Here is a 21,936-nt window from a genome sequence, read left to right as displayed (position 1 = left end):
AATTACTCGTATATAAAATCAATGCTACAAGTTAATTACAAGGTCATCCTTCGTATAATCTGTTTGACCCAACAAACAAAATGATGTTAATGTACAAAGAAACTTTTTTCCTTTTAGATGTATCAAGGTTATCATTCTTGCCATTGAAGGAGAAGATATGGATATCTTGTCATTCTAAGTTTTTTTTTCAATGAAGTGCTTTTACTGCCACAGATTGGTTATTCCATCATAACAATTTTCAGCCTTAATGAGATCAAATTAAAAAAAAATCGTACTCATTTCATTATTCTGAAAAGTGAAATTTATGTTTATGTTGAAGAATTTAAAAGCGATAATGCATAAGCAACGAATTCGTGATATTGCATGGACTGGCTTAGAAACGATAAATAAAACCACCATATTGTGCTTTGTGAGACAATCGATAAAAAGTCAAGCATAGCTTCCAATGTTTCCATCTTTAAGGAATCCCGTGCAGGTCCGGTGGTCAAAGGAATACGCCCGCAGCAGCGCTAAACTTGTAGTAAAAGGCGACTAAATAGTGCTCAGGAACCTAGCCGGCGGCTAGGCGCTCTTCCCACTGAGCAACTGAAATGTGTGCCCCAGGTAGTGGAATGGGGTACCCCTGGCGTGTTACATGATGGGATTGTCAGGCTATAATACGGAAAACCTGACCGCAAACCGTAGGTCATGTGAGCTATTGCCATCACTTGGCGTCCGTCATCGTCGTTAAGTTTCTTCAAACAACTTCTCTGAAATTACTAAATAGATTTGCATAAAACTTATGACTGTTCCTTAGATATCCTGCACAAAATGTCTGTTTGGATTTTTGATCGGTTAAAAAACATGGCCGCCGTTACTAAAATAGGGCATAGGGGTGAGACAGCAGATTTTTGCATATATCTCCAAAACCGTTAGGTTAAGCCAAAAGTATAAAAAAAGTATAAAAGTATTCAGCATGATGAGATCACTCTGTGGTCAAATTTATGTGGCCCCGTGCAGGTCCGGGTGTTAAAAGAATAGGCCTGCAGCAGCGCTAAGCTTGTCGTAAAAGGCGACTAAATAGTGCTCAGAAACTTAGCCGGGGGCTAGGCGCTCTGCCCACAGAGCAACTGGGATGTGTGCCCCAGGTGGTGGAATGGGGTACCCCTGGCATGTTACATGCTGGGGTTGTCAGGCTATAATACGGAAAACCTGACCGCAAACCATAGTGGTGCACCGTGTTGGGAAAGTTGCCACGTTCCTCGCACGTTAAAGAACCCTGCTGTGGTATTCGATAGGAGTAGGAACCTTTGCGCTCCGCCACAGGAGGCTAAATTGCCCTACCTTACCCATCCCCCCTTTTTCCAGTGGCACTCAAAATTTGTCGACCCTACTATCCTTGTGACCTATCCTTTTTTTTCTTCATTTCATGTTCATTTTATTATCCATTTCATGTTCATTGTCTGAATATAGCTGAAATATTGTTGCTCGGACGTTAAACCCCAACAAACAAAACAAATTTTTGTGAAAAGCTGTTGACCCATGTTGGAGTTATTACCCTTTTAGGTCGTTTTTTTGCTGTTTTTTGATGTTATTACTTTCAAAAATCTCAGAAACTACTGTTCAGAATTCAATGAAAGTTGGTGTTTTTATTTTTAGGGTATCCTTAACAAACTGACTGTTTGGATTTTTGATTGCTTTTGTTGTTTGTTGGGGTTTAACGTCCGAGCAGCAATAATATTAGCTATATTCAGACGATGAACATGAAATTGATGATAAAATGAACATGAAATGATGAAATGATAAAGGGATGGGACACAAGGACAATGGGGTCGACAAATTTTGATTGCCACTGGAAATAGGGAGAGGTGGGAAGGGTCGGGCAATTTAGCCTCCTGTGGCGGAGCCCTATGGTTCCTACTCCGGGAGAATACCACAGTATGGTTCTTTAACGTGAGTTTGTTTGTTTGTTGGGGTTTAACGTCCGAGCAGCAATATTTCAGCTATATTCAGACAATGAACATGAAATGGATGATTAAATGAAAATGAAAAGAAAAAAAGGATGGGACACAAGGATAATAGGGACGACAAATTTTGATTGCCACTGGAAAAAGGGGGGATGGGTAAGGTCGGGCAATTTAGCCTCCTGTGGCGGAGCGCAAAGGTCGTATCGAATACCACAGCAGGGTTCTTTAACGTGCGAGGAACGTGGCATCTTTCCCAACACGGTGCACCACTATGGTTTGCGGTCAGGTTTTCCGTATTATAGCCTGACAACCCCAGCATGGAACACGCCAGGGGTACCCCATTCCACCACCTGGGGCACACATCCCAGTTGCTCTGTGGGCAAAGCGCCTAGCCCCCGGCTAGGTTTCTGGGCACTATTTAATCGCGTTTTACGACAAGCTTAGCGCTGCTGCAGGCCTATTCTTTTAACACCCGGACCTGCACGGGGCTCTTTAACGTGAGAGGAACGTGGCATCTTTCCCAACACAGTGCACCACTATGGTTTGCGGTCAGGTTTTCCGTATTATAACCTGACAACCCCAGCATGTAACACACCAGGGGTACCCCATTCCACCACCTGGGGGCACACATCCCAGTTGCTCTGTAGGCAGAGCGCCTAGCCTCCGGCTAGGTTTCTGAGCACTATTTAGTCGCCTTGTACGACAAAGTTAGCGCTGTTGCAGGCCTATTCTTTTGACACCCGGACCTGCACGGGGCTAATTCTGATTTAACTCCGCACGGATCCGGGTATCAAAAGAATAGACCCGCAGCAGCGCTAAGCTTGTAGAAGGCGACTAAATAGTGCTCAGAACCCTGGTCGGAGGCAAGGGCGCTCTGCCCACAGAGCAACTAAGTAATGTGCTTCAGGTAGTGGAATGGGGTACCCCTGGTATGCTACATGCTGGGGTCGTCAGGACATAATACGGAAAACCTGACCACAAACTAATCATGTAAAACAGATCAAATATGCATATTAGGGCTGCCTAAAGAAATTTAATGCAAAAATAGTGAAAGCTATATCCTCTCTTCGAGCACCTGTGTCAGTTTTATAGCTCCACCAGAGCACTGCGCGTTCCTAGACGGCAACAATATTCCTCAGCAAACATCGTTATATTGATTGTTTGTATTAATTTCTACTCCAGAATCAAATATTTAACAGACATTTTAGAATAACGTGTGATGGACGGGGAAAAGCGTTAGATTTATCAGTTTTACTTCAGAAACCATTTGCCGTCTCAATATTTAAAACGTCTAAGGATTTACATGTAAAGGATATTTTTATGTACTTGTCCTAGATCTTCACGTCATTAGACTGAAATCTGTTAAGGAGTTGGAATGTTTGTATTCCAAATCCATGTCGGTTCGTTTATTTATTGTCACTTTCTTTTGAAAAGGTCGCAAGCTCTTCTGTAAGCTTTGCACTTTTTGTTCATTTTCTTTTAGCATTATTAAAAAACATTTCTTATGAATAAAGAGAAAACACCAACAAGTTATCCATTTTGTCGCTGTCAGAAAAAAAATATTGAGACGATTTTCGGCTTCCATTATAGTTGAAACTATTTCCAGACTGCGTACGACTCCAAGAGCTTTCAGTAACTGGTGAATATTGTCCACTGGAGTGTTTGACAACATGTCAGCTATATGCAGTGTATCCCTGAATACCTGTCCACGTTTATATGCAGCACATATCTATTTGATAGACTGTTAATTCCCAAACAAACTGGTTAAAATAGCAGTCATAACTAGCTCCACTATGCGACCCAAAGAGCTTCATAAATGATTCTTCAGTAGTCTTATCCACAGGGCACCCGAGTTCCAGTCCAGGGATAAAAGACCCAATACTTACTTCATTCGATGTCTTGTCACAAGTCTCAATGTTTGCAGGGAGGCGGAAAAGAACGTGGCGTAATAGGTGTAATTCAGACATTAAAAGAGGAACAGCCCCGTGCAGGTCCGGGTGTTAAAAGAATAGGCCTGCAGCAGCGCTAAGCTTGTCGTAATAGGCGACTATATAGTGATCCGAACCCTAGCCTGGGGCAACTAGGTTGTGTGCCCCAGGTGGTGGAATTGGTACCCCTGGTGTGTTACATGCGTGTTACATTTCTCGACCCCATTGTCCTATTCCTTTTTCATTTCATCGTCATTTCATCGTCATTTCATGTTCATTTTATCATCAATTTCATGTTCATCGTCTGAATATAGCTGAAATATTGCTGCTCGGACGTTAAACCCCAACAAACAATTTGTTTGTTTGTTTGTTGGGGTTTAACGTCCGAGCAGCAATATTTCAGCTATATTCAGACAATGAACATGAAATGGATGATAAAATGAACATGAAATGAAAAAAAAAGGATGGGTCACAAGGAGAATAGGGTCGACAAATTTTGATTGCCACTGGAAAAAGGGGCATGGGTAAGGTCGGGCAATTTAGCCTCCTGTGGCGGAGCGCAAAGGTTCCTACTCCTATCGAATACCACAGCAGGGTTCTTTAACGTGCGAGGAACGTGGCATCTTTCCCAACACGGTGCACCACTATGGTTTGCGGTCAGGTTTTCCGTATTATAGCCTGACAACCCCAGCATGTAACACGCCAGGGGTACCCCATTCCACCACCTGGGGCACACATCCCAGTTGCTCTGTGGGCAGAGCGCCTAGCCCCCGGCTAGGTTTCTGAGCACTATTTAGTCGCCTTATACGACAAGCTTAGCGCTGCTGCAGGCCTATTCTTTTAACACCCGGACCTGCACGGGGCCCCAACAAACAAACAAACAAAAAAGAAACATAAACACACGTCAGACATGTTGCCTCTTTTTTCTACTACAATTCTTCAGCACAATGTCCTCCAAAAACAATCTATCTTCGTTGTCCCATTTAAATATATAGAAACCTAACTCTCAACTTTAAATGATTGGCGCAGACATATTAATATCACCAATACGTGTAAAGATTACGTAATGAGCGTCTCTTAAGTTGATTTTACAATACCGTGAAGCTTATTTGCCTTCGGGATTATTTACGCCACATAAATCTAATGGAACAAGACTCTATACTTTCTTACACTTCATTTCCAGTATATTTGAACTGACATGAGTACTCGGGTCTTGTAATACTCAATTTAGCACCATGTTAAAATTAACTTGTCATTTAAAGCTCTCGATAATAGATTGTTTCATGTTATTAGGTGCTTAGAAATGACTAGTTAGAAATATCACTGATGCTAGGGAAAATCTCGAGAGACAAGCAAGGAACGGGGTGTTGATTTCAATGACAAGCGTATATTTTGCCTGCTGTTATATTTAAAAGTAAAGGACAACATGTCAAACAGTCATTCTCTTTAAGCTTTGAACATTTTAAATAGGGGATGTGGCACACATGGTCTCGGAATATCTTCAAACTTGCAGACCTTTGAGTAGATAAACAGTCAACTTTTAATGCTTTGACATGTTGGTTGCCATAGGAAAGCATGCCCGGTTTTTCCGTAAAAAATAACAATATTTCACCTTGAAATTAAGGTTGTTATACTTTATTTATTTTACATTGATTTAGATGTGATATCATAATATTCCTTGATGAATAAACCATGGATTTAGAACAGGCATACTTTGTAATAATAAAAGTTGATTGATTGATCGATTGTTGGGGTTTAACGCCCGAGCAGCAACATTTCAGCCATATTCAGGCCATGAACATGAAATGGATGATAAAATGAACATGAAATGCTGAAGGGATGTTGCCACAGATGAAAGGAAAATTTACAATTTTGAATGAAAAGTCATCACATTTGTTGCAATATTTGGTCAATAGTTTTCCTTTACCATCGATTTCTAAGTGTAGGTCAAGATATGAGGCTGCTTTCACAGTGTCTGGTATCCTTTATGTCATGTTCTTTGGGGTAGATGCGATGTATCAAATCCCCGAAATTAGGATTGTTTAAAGATAATATGTCATCTATATAGCGGAAACTGAGATTAAAAGATCTAGCCAAACCATATTCTTTCTTTCGGATCAGATCAGCTATAGGAGTGAAGGAATAGGTCAGCAAGTAAAGGAGCACGATTTGCTCCCATTGGAATGCCGACCGTTTGTTGAAAAACACGTCCACCACACTAGACAAATATGTTGTCGATTAAGAATTTCAGCATTTTGTAAACATCTTCCTCAGTATATTTGGAAGATGATTTGGAATTATTTCTTTCACAATATGAGGAATCTCTACCAAGAACTTACGAATTTAAAAACTTGTCTGTATTCACATAAAAGTAATTAGACTACACTTTTTCAATTCTTCAAGTTGATTATCTGAAAATACACACCAGAGAGCGATGACAATCAAAAGAGAGCTTATTAAAGAAAGAGCAAAAACACTACTGCAAACTTGTCTTTTGTGGACGGTCATTTCCAGTAACAGTTACACAATTCTTTTTACCTATTTGCATGTAAAAATCAATAGATATCATCTTGTTCACTGTAACTTTGAAATTTTTGGGTGAGAATATTTTGGAATGAGAGATAAACAGTAACTCTGGAATACTAAATGTGAGACATATAGCACTGTAATTATGGGACAGTGTTCAAATTTTGTGCAGAAATAATGTTTTGGGTGGTGTTTTAAAGTTTATCCTTTCTCTCATCAAACACTGCTGCCACAAAGTCTTCCGTTGAGATCTTCTCTAATTGGCACAACCTAGAAAAATAAGAATTTAAAATTTGGCGGTCTACCAGTGAATGGGGATGGACAAGATAATGATACTCATCTTTCATGAGTATAATTCCAGGAGTGTACAAATTAGTGATTTAAAATTGTAAATTAATGAGCTAATTTTGCTCAAACAAAACTGACTTTATGGCATATTTGCGACTATCAAACGTTCATCAGATTTGGGAAGCATAGTCGTCGAAGTATTCTCTGCAATACACTTTATCACTGAATATAGATACTTCTACCTTCATTATATAGCTATTTGTATTTAATTTAAGTATTTTAGTTCTTAGTTCTGGGGAGCGGCAGCTTTTTAAACCGTTTAGAGTTAAATCCCCTCTTGGTATGAGATTGTTGATGAAAATGATTCACATGTAGAAGTGTTATATACATTAATGTATATTGTATGAAGAGATGTTTTTCTTGTATAGTATAGCTACATCTGTTGATAATGTATAAGTTAACGAAGGTGAACATTTTCCTTTCACAGGAAACATAACATACGAAAACGTTGATTAAAGCGGTTTTCAAAATAAGAAAACGGATGCTCATGTGCATGCTCAGAAAACCTCATGAATTAATCTCGTTTGGGAACTAATGTATTAAACCTGTTAACCTCTCAGAGATTTTAATGTCATTCTGAAAATAGGAATTACAGCTTTATTGGCTGCATCTTGCATTTTGATGAAGGTAATTCCAACTCTACAATGAAATACATTTCACTAATAATGCAAGTTTCCCGATGAAATGTTTTCAGAATCAATATACGTATTAGATTATAAAGGCTAAGGATAAGGTACCAATCTTCAACGACTACTGCAGGAATATTAAGTGGGAATTCTGAAACTAATATGGTAGACAATTACTGTCTTGAAGCCGTAGAAATTTAATACAGCACCACTATCACGTTATATTTTTTTACCTTATTATTTTTTAAAATGCTAAAGGCAATTAGTTTACTCAAGACTATGCCAGGGCGTAAAGATAATAAAAAAACATGTCCAACATGAATTTGCGGGAAATCGAAGTTTTGTCGATAATTATTAAAACTGATTTTGACTTATGAGGAGATCTTGTTGGATTGTTTAATCAATTGAAAGTTTATTTTTGACTAATATCCACGTTTTTAGCTCGTTAAAGAACCTTCTATGGTATTATCCCTGAGTATAACGGAAGGGCTCCACCAAAGGAGGCAAAATTGCCCTGCCCTACCCACCTCTCCTTATTTCCAGTGGCAATCAAAATTTGTCGTCCCCATTATTCTTATGTCCCCATGCCATTTTTCATTTCATCATTATTTCATGTTCATTTGGTAATCCATTTCACGCTCATCGCCTGAATATAGCTGAAATATTGCTGCTCGGGCGTTAAACCCCACAACCAATCAATCAATCAACCTTTTACGACAAGCTTAGCGCTTCTGCAGGCCTATTCTTTTGACATCCGGACCTGCACGGGACGCTAACTGAGCAACTGGGTTCTTTGTCCCAGGGGGTGGAATGGGGTACTCCTGGCACGCTTCATGCTTGGATAGTCAAGGCCACAATACGGAAAACCTGATCGCAAACAAGGAAACTTAGGAAAAATTTCACGTTACTCGCATGTAAAAGAACCCTTCTGTGGTATTCTCTCGGAATAGGATCCATTAGGCTCCGACACAGGAGGCTAAATTGCCTGATCCTACCCACATCTCCCTATTTCCAGTGTCAATCAAACTTTGTCATTAAATTCAAATTAATCTCTAAAACCTAGAACTTAATTATCAGTACAAGCATAAATTCATGTCTTCTTACTGTCTGCAAGCTATTTTGTTCAATGAACAGGGAAAACATCTTTAAAAGGGCTTGTATGAGTTTACTGAGTTTTTATAGATAAAGCAAATGTTTTATAGGGGTAGCAGCAATAACAACACACGATTAAACTTATAATGTAGTGTTATTATGAAAGGACACTAAAACTAAATGTATTTTTTGTAATAGGCAGTGGTATTCTCTTCATTATGACTCAGGATAACTATAGATGTATGATTAATGACCTGTTTTCCTTCCGACATTAACGTCACATTAGGTTTTCCAATATAATGCTTTGTTTTTGTCTTTATTGCTATCAATTTCTCATGTAATGGTACAACAAATCCTATTTTTTTTATCTGTATAACGTGCTTGGAAATATAAATAAAGGGATTCTGCAAGGGAAATCAACTTAATGGTGTAAACAAAGCGTATTAGGGTCTCATATTTATATTGATAGTTCAAAGGAGCTGATGAAAATTAAGAGCCATGGCTATTGTAACTGAATTATTCAAAACGTTGTCCAGAGTAATCTCATCATCACGTTAACGAGAGAGCATGAAATCTGAGACTAAAATCTTATTACTTGCATAAAAATAAATTATTGATAGTTTTACCTTTGACACAAGTTATACAAAAAGTTTATAAAACCATATGGTTGCGTCATAAAGTATCAGTGAATATTTTTTGAATAGACATGAATGACTATTTAATCCCGGCATAGTTAATTTTTTCAATTAGTTCTGAATTAAATTAACTTACTTATGATTAGAAGTTATATTTTTGGAGGAATAGGCCTACAGCAGCGCTAAGCTTGTCGTAAAAGGCGACTAAATAGTGCTCAGAAATCTAGCCGTGGGCTAGCGCGCTCTGCCCACAGAACAACTGGGATGTGTGCCCCAGGTGGTGGAATGGGATACCCCTGGCGTGTTACATGCTGGGGTTGTCAGGCTATGATACGGAAAACCTGACCACAAACCATAGTAGTGCACCGTGTTGGGAAAGTTGCCACGTTCCTCGCACGTTAAAAAACCCTGCTGTGGTATTCTCTCGGAGTAGGAACCTTTGCGCTCCACCACAGGAGGCTAAATTGCCCAACCCATCCCTGTCTTTTGACTTGTGGCAATCAAAATTTGTCGACCATATTATCCTTGTGCCCCATACCTTTTTTCATTTCATCAGCATCATTTCATGTTCATTTTGTTATCCATTTCATGTTCATCGCCTGACTATAGCTGAAATATTGCTGCTTGGGCGTTAAACCCCAACAAACAAACACAATTTGTCGACCCTATCATCCTTGTGTCCCATCCCATTTTTCATTTCATGTTCATCGTCTGAATATAGCGGAAATATTGCTGCTTGGACGTTAAACCCGAACAATCAATCGTTTTTTTTTTTTTTTGCTGAAATAAATCTAGTTTTAATTTTGCTACCAGTATGTACCAAAATTTCCTACAAAAAAAAAAAGACGCTCGGCACTGCCTTGCATTTAGCCAAGATTCTGAGCCTCGTCTTAATATTATATCGTCTTCTTAGGCAAGTGTGAACACAATTATAGTTTTTAACACACTTAGGCATAAGGAAGTTCAGTTCATTATGGATACAACATCTCGTTTAGACACAATATAGCACACAATTTGAAATTCAATTTAAAGTGAAAAAGTTCTGTTTAAAGTGTGCCAATCGAAGTCTTTTGTTTTCGATTCTTTTACTTTAAATAACATTTGATGTGCAAATCTGATCCAAAAGCAATCCAAATCAAAATTGACCGAAAAAAGGGGGTAATGTACTAGTGACCCACTGGTTTCACTTACCACTTTCTTGTCAAATTGCCACCACCTATATAGTACCAAAAACACATTGAGCTTAGATATATGTGCATACTTTGTGTGTATTCTGATCAAAAAGTCAAAATAAAACTTTTAACTCATATTTGTAATTTACGTCAAAAGTGTAATTTGCCTCCATGCTGTCAGTTAGCAGAAAAGGTAAAAATGTTGATTTTTCATTATTATTTATTTAAGTAAACTTGTGAAGAATTTCTGTGATTATCGTACCATTAGTTAAAAGATTTTAAAAGCCTTATTTTAGAAGCTTCGCGTCCCGTGTTTGTCCGTGGTGTAAGGAGGTTAAATTGTCCGACCCTACCCGCTTTTCCTATTTCCAGTGGCAACTAAAATTTGTCGAGTCTATTATCCTTGTGTCCCATCCAATTTTTCATTTCATCATCATCATTTCATTTTCATTGCCCGGATATAGCTGAAATATTGGTGCTTGGGTGTTGAACACAAACCATCAATCATTCGAACATTCGCAACTGTATGCAACTTACAGACATCATTTATTCTGGGATTTTACAGTGAAACTTTGAAAATTAATTTTTTTAAGATGTGAACTAATGGAAACGTTAGGAGTGGTTAGTGAGACCACTTAAATGGAAACGTAAGAAGTGGTTAGTGAGACCACTTCGGCCTCTTATAACTCGAAAACCGTCAGAGATTTCAGAGAATCAAATAAAAGAAAATCGGAAAAAGTTAAACCCCAACAACCAATCAAACTCCTATCGCAAAGCAGGATTCTTTAATGTGCGAGGAACGTGGCATCTTTCCCAACACGGTGCACCACTATGGTTTGCGGTCAGGTTTTTCGTATTACAGCCTGACAACCCCAAGGTGTAACACGCCAGGGGTACACGTCCCAGTTGCTCTATGGGCAGAGCGGCTAGCCCCCGGCTAGGCTTCTGAGCACTATTTTGTCGCCTTTTGACAAGCTTCGCGCAGCTGCAGGCCTATTCTTTTGACACCCGGACCTGCACGGGGCGGAAACGAAAAAAGAAAATTGATGAAGAAATTTAGAGACAGGCCAAACATTATTAAGTTCAGAGAATTAATGAATAATAGAAACATTCTCTGCAAATGTATACGTATTATTAACTCAAAAATGTAATCTCCTGGGCTGGTTGTTTGTTAATTCAGCTGTTTTATACTAATATGCTAAATGCAGATACCTCTGTATTACCTTTGTATAATGTTAATTTGTATTTTCATGAATTTCTTTGTTTATATTTTCTGTTTCTCTGTACCATAGTACTTTGGTTTGAGAAAAATAAAGATATATATTTTATTTTTTGCTTGAGCAATTAAAATACAAAGAAATTGTGATTAACTGGCCCGGTAAATTAAAATTGTTTCAACTCATCCGATATTTAAGTCATTCAAATTATCTTTCTTGATACGGATGCTAAAACGAACGTGATTTCCAAGTACCATTATCTGAAGTTTAAGTTTAATGATAATTTTTTTCATGCTGATACATTATCTATATTTATTTTATAGATTTTTGTATTGATTTTTTTCCACGAGACAAATTTTGAATATTTCAATACTGTCTTTGGTAATCATGTTGCTAGAAGATCCACCTTCCCTGTTATATTAACCTACTGTTGTTTAGACTTGTGTAACGGATTTGAAACTAATGATGTTTTTGAAAATGTGCTATGAAATACAAAATACCAATTTTATAAATATAAAAAATTTTGGTATACCATACGCCCGTTTCAAGGAGTTTTATTTCATTAACAGGATTAAAATCAAGTGCAAGAAAATGTATATCTAGAACTATATTGTTGACCAGAAATACTCGAAAAACAAATATACCAGAGTAGTAAGCCAAATTTGTCACCACGAAATTCATGTTTGATAACAGAAATTAAGCTTTAGTTTTTAGGGGTTCCGAATTAAATAATTTAAGGCTTATATAGATAAGACAGGTTTATGCTGTTAATTCAGAACTATTTGTCTCTACGAGTTTATTTATAATAAGCATATGCTTAGAATTTGATTGGTTGTTATTTTAGCATTACGTCATTGATAGTTGGGTATGGCTGCAAGTTACTCAGTTCGCAACAAATTTTCCAAACGTTTCGATTCGATAACTAACGATATTTCAACCTTTCAGTTTTGTTCGATGTTCACATTTGTAATTATAACACTGATGATGGATTGTATGTACAGATTAAGAAATCCCTTTTAGAGTTATCACAACGGCGGACAAACGCGCACCTCGATCTAGACTGGCCCCGTGCAGGTCCGGGTGTTAAAAGAATAGGCCTGCAGCAGCGCTAAGCTTGTCGTAAAAGGCGACTAAATAGTGCTCAGAACCCTAGCCAGGGGCTAGAGCGTTCTGCCCACAGAGCAACTGGGATGTGTGCCCCAGGTGGTGGAATGGGGTACCCCTGGTTACATGCTGGGGTTGTCAGGTTATAATACGAAAACCTGACCGCAAACCATAGTGGTGCACCGTGTTGGGAAAGATGCCACGTTCCTCGCACGTTAAAGAACCCTACTGTGGTATTCTCCCGGAGTAGGAACCATAGGGCTCCGCCACAGGAGGCTAAATTGCCCGACCCTACCCACCTCTCCCTATTTCCAGTGGCAATCAAAATTTGTCGACCCCATTGTCCTTGTGTCCCATCCCTTTTTCATTTGATGATCATTTCATGTTCATTTTATCATCAATTTCATGTTCATCGTCTGAATATAGCTGAAATATTGCTGCTCGGACGTTAAACCCCAACAAACATCGATCTAGACTGAACAAGCAAAGATCTTCCTCTTGGGATACCTCGAATCGAAATTACAACAAGAACTAGAAAAAATTGATGTTTTTGTACCACTCTCGATCGGCAAAGCTAATCTGAAAAAGATTTACGAGGAAAATATAGCGCGTAGGAACATTTCAAGAAATAGTATAAATAGTACAAACGTTTAAGTGTCTACAGAAATTAATGATGACAATTCGGCCAATTCTGAAAAGGAAGCGAGTGAAGTTGATACTACCGATATTCCTTCTGACAGTTAGGTAAATTGATCAACTTTAGCGTTGGATAATCGCAGTGATGCGGTCCAAAGAAGCTCGCGTAGAGATCTGAATGTTGTCACAAATACGTCATCCAATATGGCGGCGCCCATGAACAACAACATTGTGACTGGTATGTTAAACTCTATGCAGACGATGCAACAAACTATGCTAGGTCTTCAGCAGACAGTGATGAAAAATTAATTCATAATGATAAGAACTCTCAAATCAGTGGAGACCAGAACAATTTGTCCACGGCGTTGGCAGCTTTTAGGAATGAATGGAAATTCCACTGAAACGACAAACAGTCAGCAGTCTTTCACACATGGTGGGTATCGCTTTCCAAACTCTGAATTTGAAGTCCCATCTGAATGTATTCCCCACTTAGATGTGGTGCCTGAAATCCTTAAAAAGCGAATTTCGAAGGCAAAGACATTAATCTTGCAAGTTTGTTAATGATAAAACTTATGTACAGGAATAGGGGTCAATCACACTCAATATGTCAGGTCATGAGGATACAAAATTGCATAAAGTGCTTACAATTAGTGAGTTTATCACCGCCTTTGGCAAGTTTAAAAGGGTAATGTGCATCCAATTTCCACCAAGGCGCATAGAATTAGATAGGTATGAAGCCAATATAATTGAAATTTTCAATGTGTATGGTCCAAAATTTTATGATTACCATTGCCAGTTTTCAGCCCGCTCAGCGGCAGCTTTGAAAGATTTAACATCAAGGTAGATTGGTCAAGCAAGGACACATCACTATTGAGCATGGTCACAGGCAATGCAAGGGTTAACACATGCTCTTATTGTTCATCTACTATGCATCTTACATCTTTCTGTCCTCAGCTATGGACACAAAATCCAACTAATTTCCCTCCTAAGTTAAAGGCAAATATGAGTGTAAAGGATAGTGACCGTTATGGCCGGAAAAGGATAATATTTAACGATCAAGAAATTTGTAACAATTTCAATGACAACAAATGTAACAGGCAACAGTGCTCATATTCACATTTATGTTCTGTGTGCTTCTCTAACAATCACGGTTCTTCTTCTTGTAACAAGAGAATATCACAAAAACAAAACCATACAGAATTTGTCACCACCATCAAGTGACGACTAGCTACATATACTTCACATACCAAAGTTGATACCCCACCCCTGTTCATGTTAGTGTTTTGCAACAGGAACTGCTAAAACATCCAGATCCAGATAGGGACTTTGTTAACTACTTATGTAATGGCCTTGTTTATAGCTTTGACACCTTAATATCGGATGTGGATGTACCTAGTAAAGAGTGTAAAAATCTACGTTCAGCAATTACACAACCAGAAGTAGTAGATACACAAGTCCCATTGGTGTGGCTAAAGGGAAATATTCAGGGAAACATAGACTTATAGTAGACTTATCTTCTCCTCATGAGGACGACACACATTAGGGTGTAAATGACATGATTGATAAGGAACAATGCTCTTTGTCTTATGTTCGTATAGATGATGCTATTAAAATAATACAAAACTTAGGTAGGAATACATGAATGTGTAAAACGGATATTTCTGATGCGTTTAAACTTATGCCGATTGTTACTTCTCAGTGGCATATGTTTTGTCTTAAATGGAGAGATAGTTATTATTACTATACTAAACTTGCCTTTGGCTGTCGCTCATCACCAACAATTTTTGACATGCTTTCACAAGCAAATTGTTGGATAGCTGAGAACAACTATGATATTCAGTTTATTTTACATCTTGATGATTTTATTACTTTCGAGCATCCTAAAAAATGTAGTCCAAGAAATATGGACCTTTTGTATACAATATTTGGTAGACTTAATGTTCCTATGGCTAAGCATAAGACAGCTGGCCCAGATACTGTTATGGAATATTTAGGCATTATCTTGGATTCTAGTTTAATGCAGCCTAGGCTACCACATGAGAAACTCCTACGTATTACTGCCTTTTTAACAGAATTTTTGTCCAAGAAATCCTGCACAAAACGGGAACTCTTACAACTGCTTGGTCACCTTAATTTTGCGTCCCGTGTTGTAATTCCCGGCAGAGCTTTTGTGTCCCATTTAATTAAATTGTCAACTACTGTTCGAGCTTTACATCATTATGTTAAGATAAATAAAGAGTGCCGAGAAGACATTAGAATGTGGCGTTCTTTTTTATGTAATTGGAATGGTGTCAGCATGTTTTACAATGTGGAACGTATTTCATCTGATGAATTGTGTCTATGTACAGATGCCTAAGGAACTATAGGTTTTTGAGGATATTACAAAGGGTTGTGGTTTTCTGAAGCATGGCCATCCATGTTTCTAGATGTATTAGCGGAGGACAGTATCTTCTCAATAGCTTTCAAGGAACTGTATCCCATAGCAGTGACTGCCATCTTGTGGGGGCATTTGTGGCAAAACAAAGATAGTGTTTATGTGTGATAATGAGGCTACAGTAGCTATCCTAAAGAAAGGCAGATTAAAATCACAACATATTATGCCCTTAATGATTTAGTTGCCGCTCAATATAACTTTATTTTCATGTGTAAACATGTGCCAGGTAAATACAATTCAATAGCAGATGCTTTGTCTCGTTTGCAGATGTACAGATTCCGCCAACTTGCGCCAGAGGCTCAGAACCTATCATGCACAGTGCTTCCACCTCAACATGTGCTTTGGAACTCTACAATGTAGTGGATCAATTGTGGTATAGATCTATCTCAAGTAAAACTAGACAAGTGTATCAAGTTGGCTTTAAGGCTTATGTGAATTTTTTGCTATTAACGAGGATTGTAGCTTTTATAGTACCAGAGTATTCTAATGTAAAAGTTGATGAAGAAACCCTACTACTTTTCGTACCTTATTGTACTAGTAAACTACTGATAAGTTATAGCATTATAAAGTCTTATTTATGTAGCATTAGGTCTAAGTGTTTAGAATTAAATATTGGTTATCCTAATGTTCTTGAACTCAGACGCCTTAAGACAATTATCAATGGTGTCAAACGGACTCAATCAATTACTTTTAAGCCTAGATATCCTATCACTTTTGATATTTTAGAAAAAGTTTGTCTATGGCTGCGTCAAGGAAGTAGCTATGAAAATTTATTGCTTGAAGCCATGTGTACAATAGCATTTTTGGGGTTTTTAAGATGTGGCGAGTTTACAGTAGATAGTGCTGAGAAATTTGATCCAGCATTTCATTTATGTGTTTCAGATTTGATAATTATGACTGATTGTGTACATCTTAAACTCCAAATTTTCAAAACAGATCCTTTTAGACAAGGTGTGACAATAAAATAGAAAGGCAAGGATATATGTCCTCATACAATATGTTGTATATAAATGAAGAAAAGGCTACAAAATAATCCATCTCTAGACACTCCATTGTTTGTAAATATATATGGAAATACTATTTCAAGATCTTACTTTTTAAATATGTTTAAACATACCATGGACATTTTAGGCTATGATTCTACATGTTATAATGGTCATTTTTTCCGCATTGGGCCCCGTGCAGGTCCGGGTGTTAAAAGAATAGGCCTGCAGCAGCGCTAAGCTTGTCGTAAAAGGCGACTAAATAGTGCTCAGAACCCTAGTCGGGGGTTTAGGGCGCTCTGCCCACAGAGCAACTGGGATGTGTGCCCCAGGTGGTGGAATGGGTAACCCCTGGCGTGTTACATGCTGGGGTTGTCAGGCTATAATACGGAAAACCTGACCGCAAACCATAGTGGTGCATCGTGTTGGGAAAGATGCCACGTTCCTCGCACGTTAAAGAACCCTGCTTTGGTATTCTCTCGGAGTAGGAACCATAGGCTCCGCCACAGGAGGGTAAATTGCCCGACCATACCCACCTCTCCCTATTTCCAGTGACAATCAAAATTTGTCGACCCCATTGTCCTTGTGTCCCATCCCTTTTTCATTTGATGATCATTTCATGTTCATTTTATCATCAATTTCATGTTCATCGTCTGAATATAGCTGAAATATTGCTGCTCGGACGTTAAACCCCAAACAAACAAAAACAACAAACTTTCCGCATTGGGGCCGCATCAACTGCGGGCAGGGTCTGTGTTGAGGACCATCTAATTAAGCTTTGGGTCGATGGTCCTCAGATACTTATTGTACCCCCGTGCAGGTCCGGGTGATAAAAGAATAGGCCTGCAGCAGCGCTAAGCTTGTCGTATAAGGCGACTAAATAGTGCTCAGAAACCTAGCCAGGGGCTAGGCGCTCTGCCCACAGAGCAACTAGGATGTGTGCCCCAGGTGGTGGAATGGGGTACCCCTGGCGTGTTACATGCTGGGGTTGTCAGGCTATAATACGGAAAACCTGACCGCAAACCATAGTGATGCACCGTGTTGGGAAAGATGCCACGTTCCTCGCACGTTAAAGAACCCTGCTGTGGTATTCGATAGGAGTAGGAACCTTTGCGCTCCGCCACAGGAGGCTGAATTGCCCGACCTTACCCATCCCACCTTTTTCCAGTGGCAATCAAAATTTGTCGACTCTATTATCCTTGTGACCCATCCTTTTTTTCATTTCATGTTCATTATATCATCCATTTCATGTTCATTGTCTGAATATAGCTGAAATATTGCTGCTCGGACGTTAAACCCCAACAAACAAACAAACCTACTTATTGTAGATATATCAAAACTTCAGACTCGGTGATCAAAAATGCACAAAAAGCTTTAGCTACTTATAATCCTCATGATTGAATTTATTTACTGCATCATATATGCACAAGTGTGTAACAACATCAAAAATTTTTAAGTATGAATTAAATATTTACTGGGTTAATTTTAAGTTTGTATTATTTAATTTGTTGTACCTATAGTTAATTTTTATCTCGATCACCCTTATATTTAATTTTGGGGCACTCAGATTGCATAATTACAACATACTGGAATGAAGAACTATCGACTCTTTGGAAAGACATGCACTTTAAAGAGCGATCATTCTTAAAATGTACGGGAAATACAAATTCGAAACGATTAAAACGGCTCCAATTCCAAAGTGCACAAAAACTATTTGATCGTAGATTGAGATTTTATGAAAGACGGCACCGAAATGCGTTCTGTGAGGAACTTGAAACAATGACAACAAAAAACCCTAACGAATTCTGGGCTAAAATACGTAATATGGGACCACGAAAACAATCCGAAATACCCATGGAAGTTTATGACGATGAACGAAATATTCTTAATGACGAAAATGAAGTTTGCGAAAAATGGAAATCCGAATTTGAAAAAATGTACAACAACACTAATGCAAATCAGGATTTTGATAATGAATTTTATAGACAATCGCTACAGCATAAAAATCTACTAGAAAACAACATGTTAGATCCGTTATATCAATGTAACGAAGAATTAAATTCCAATATTACTATTGAAGAGGTCTCTGTAGTGATTAAAGCCACGAAAAATGGAAAAGCTACTGGTTTGGATAAAATACCATACGAAGTTCTTAAATCGCCGAACATCTTACCAATTCTACTATCTCTTTTTCAATGGATATTTGATACAAGTTTGATACCATCTTTATGGAGAAAGGCAATATTGTTTCCCATCCTGAAAGACATGTCCTCCGATAAGCGAGAACCATTGAATTATAGAGGAGTGTGTCTACAGTCATGTATATCTAAACTGTTTAGCTCTTTTATGAACAATCGTCTAACTTCCTATTTAGAGGATAATGATTTACTTGCAGACGAGCAAAATGGATTCCGCCGACAAAGATCATGTGAGGACCATGTTTTTACACTGAACAGTATAATTCGAAATAACCAAAATATAATAGCAACTTTCGTAGACCTGAAGAAAGCGTTCGATTTCGTAGACCGTGATATGCTCCTTTATAAATTACTCTTAAAGAATATCGATGGTAAACTTTATAACTCTGTGAAAAGTATATATTCATTGACTTCAGCAAGCATACGAATAAACAATACTATGACAGACTGGTTCACGTGCTATTCAGGAGTTAAGCAAGGTGATAATTTGTCCCCGACTCTATTCTCGATATTCATAAATGACTTGGTTCAGGAAATAAATAACCTAGAGTTGGGTATCGATATCCATTCAAAAAAACTTTCACTGTTATTGTATGCCGACGACATAGTTATGTTTGCGACCAACGAGAATGACATGCAGCTTATGCTGAATACTCTTCACAACTGGTGTAAAAAGTGGCGAGTTCTCATTAACACGGACAAATCTAAAGTCGTTCATTTTCGATCGGGACGAAGACCAAGAACATCCTTCCAGTTTAAAATTGGTGATAATATGCTACAAATAACAGAACAATATAAGTATCTAGGCGTGATATTTCATGAAAAGAAAACATTCGAGTCAAATGCCGATAATCTTGCTAAGGCTGGAGGTCGTGCCCTCGGGGCCCTAATCTCAAAAGTGCACGGGCTAAAGGACTGTGGAGTTAGTACTTTTCAAAAACTGTTCTACTCATGTGTGGCTCCGATTATTGACTATAATGCTGCTATATGGGGATTTAAAGGTTTCAACTGTATTGACAATGTTCAAAATAAAGCAATCAGATACTTCTTAGGAGTACACAAGTTCGCACCTAAATCGGCAATAATCGGAGATATGGGTTGGTTACCATCACGACATAGACATTTTCAACATATGGTTAGATACTGGAATAGACTTATGAAAATGCCTGACGACAGATTATGTAAACAAGTGTTTCTGTGGGACTATAACAGATGTAACAATAACTGGTCCTCAGATTTAAAGTCTGTGATGAATGACATTGGACTCAATCATCAATTTAGTAATAAACTCGTATGTGATCTTAACACCGTAAATGACTCTCTTGTTGAAAAGTACGCACTTGAGTGGTTTGATATGAATGAAAACTCACCAAAGTTGAGGACTTACAAAACGTTTAAATCGTTCTTCCAAATTGAACCATACGTCAAAATGAACTTATCGAAATCTGAGAGATCTATGATGGCACAGTTCAGATGTGGAATTCTCCCTTTGAGGATCGAAACAGGCCGCTATGTAGGTGAACCCAAACATCAAAGAATATGTCGTTTGTGTGACACTGACAATGTAATTGAAGATGAAATACACTTTTTGACCGAATGTTGTTTTTACAATGATATCAGAACTGAGCTTGTCAATAACATAAATGGACTTGATACTTTCAAAACCTTACCAAAATGTGAACAGTTAATTCAACTTGTGAAATATTTTCCCAGACAAACTTCAAATTTTATTTTAAAAGCTTATTGTAAGCGTAGACAGTTCATTTACTCAAAATGATTTTTTTTTTCTGTTGTTTTACTTTGCTTGAAATTGTATATAGATAAAGCTAATTTAAGTGACTTATAGGTCCAGTGGGCCGGGTGTGTCTTATTTCATGTTAAAATTATTGTTTGTTAGTTTGATTTTGTACACATGTCACTATAATAAATAATTACTTACTTACAACAATGTATACAATCTGATTTTTGGCCGTTTTAATTAATTTTTAGAGTAAGGGATTACCTAATTAATTAATTCCCAAAATTTTTCATGCTTCATTTAATTTTAGTGTAAAATTACATGCTTTAGGGTTCATACTACATGTATTTTAGGCATTATCTGGAGGTTATGCTCTTTCTACTATGGTCTTGTACAACACACCTGCCTGTCTTCCGGCTCTTGTAGCTAACTACACCGAGGTGACAAGTAAGCAGATAGTTAGAGCAACATTTCAAGCTGCATTATTAACAATGTTTTGCCGGCTCTTGTAACCTATGCTGCACCGATACATCTATTCATCGAATCTTGTAGCATGTTCAGCTGTTACACCGAGTTAAGCATTGTTAGTAAGACTTTCAATATTGAGTCTGCGCCAAAGCCAAACTTGAGTATAAGAATTAATGTTTTGTAATGGTAAGATTATTATTTTTGTGTAACGATATTGTTAAACTTTGTATATGTTTTGTTTTGAACTAGTAATAGAATTATTAGCCTTTAAATTTTGTTGGGTTTTAATTATTTTGACACAAGGTAGGGAATACATGTATATGATAACAGATTTCCTACAACAGATCACCTTTTCACTTCAAAAGGCATCTGCTGATAATACAGATCAGACTATTCATATAAACAACACGACAATTAAAATACTATAAGACGGTGATATGCTCCAAGTCATGGCCTAACTGGGGTAGGGGGAAACAGTGCAGTCAAAGCTATTCTCAGAGGGCCTGCAAATATTTTTGCAGCTATTCATTTAGTTCATTACGAGTCGTCATATAGAGCGTCAAGGTAATTAGGTCGAGGAATCGGGATGTAGGACAGGGCTATTCAATTCACCGGAACAAATACATTTAAACTAACTAGGATGATACTTCAGTCTAAGTCACAAGTTATACATTGTACATGTAGGTGTCCTGTAGTTATCAGGAGAACTCCCTTTTCATATCATAGATGGCACATTAATAACTTAAGGTTACATCTAATTCTGATATTAACGACATAAAGCTGTAAATTTTGACAAGAATTGTCATCGCCCTACTACCGTGGATTTTATTATTTTGTTGTCGGGACATTCCAGAACTTCATTACAGGTGTATTTAGACTTTATGA

At 37.9% G+C, this 21,936-nt stretch overlaps 1 protein-coding gene across 2 annotated transcripts; it reads left to right on the top strand.

Moving 5' to 3' along the window:
- Positions 1–13,413: 13,413 nt before the first annotated feature.
- On the top strand, positions 13,414–21,298 carry LOC148622632 (uncharacterized). Of its 2 annotated transcripts, XM_088572591.1 has the most exons (3): positions 13,452–13,663; positions 15,932–16,020; positions 20,937–21,298. In XM_088572591.1, exons 1-3 carry the CDS (start codon positions 13,546–13,548, stop codon positions 21,093–21,095), a joined length of 366 nt encoding a protein of 121 aa, XP_088428717.1. In that variant the 5' UTR covers positions 13,452–13,545; the 3' UTR covers positions 21,096–21,298. The 2 variants fall into 2 exon arrangements, with proteins under 2 accessions (XP_088428716.1, XP_088428717.1); XM_088572590.1 differs by lacking the exon at positions 20,937–21,298 and having other exon boundaries at positions 13,414–13,663; positions 15,932–16,896.
- Positions 21,299–21,936: the final 638 nt, after the last annotated feature.

Source organism: Perna viridis, chromosome 3, assembly GCF_037379345.1.
Source record: "Perna viridis isolate PV_CMFRI_1.1 ecotype Kerala chromosome 3, ASM3737934v1, whole genome shotgun sequence".
Lineage (NCBI taxonomy): Eukaryota > Metazoa > Mollusca > Bivalvia > Mytilida > Mytilidae > Perna > Perna viridis.
This window is presented reverse-complemented; position numbering and strand designations above follow the sequence as displayed.

What these genes read in the sequence shown, in the direction of transcription:
- LOC148622632 (XM_088572590.1), top strand. Translation starts at nt 13,546, where the DNA reads ATGATAAGAACTCTCAAATCAGTGGAGACCAGAACAATTTGTCCACGG. An exon ending in TCAGCAGTCTTTCACACATG is followed by an intron (nt 13,664 to 15,931) that starts GTGGGTATCGCT and finishes TCTCGTTTGCAG; the next exon opens with ATGTACAGATTCCGCCAACT.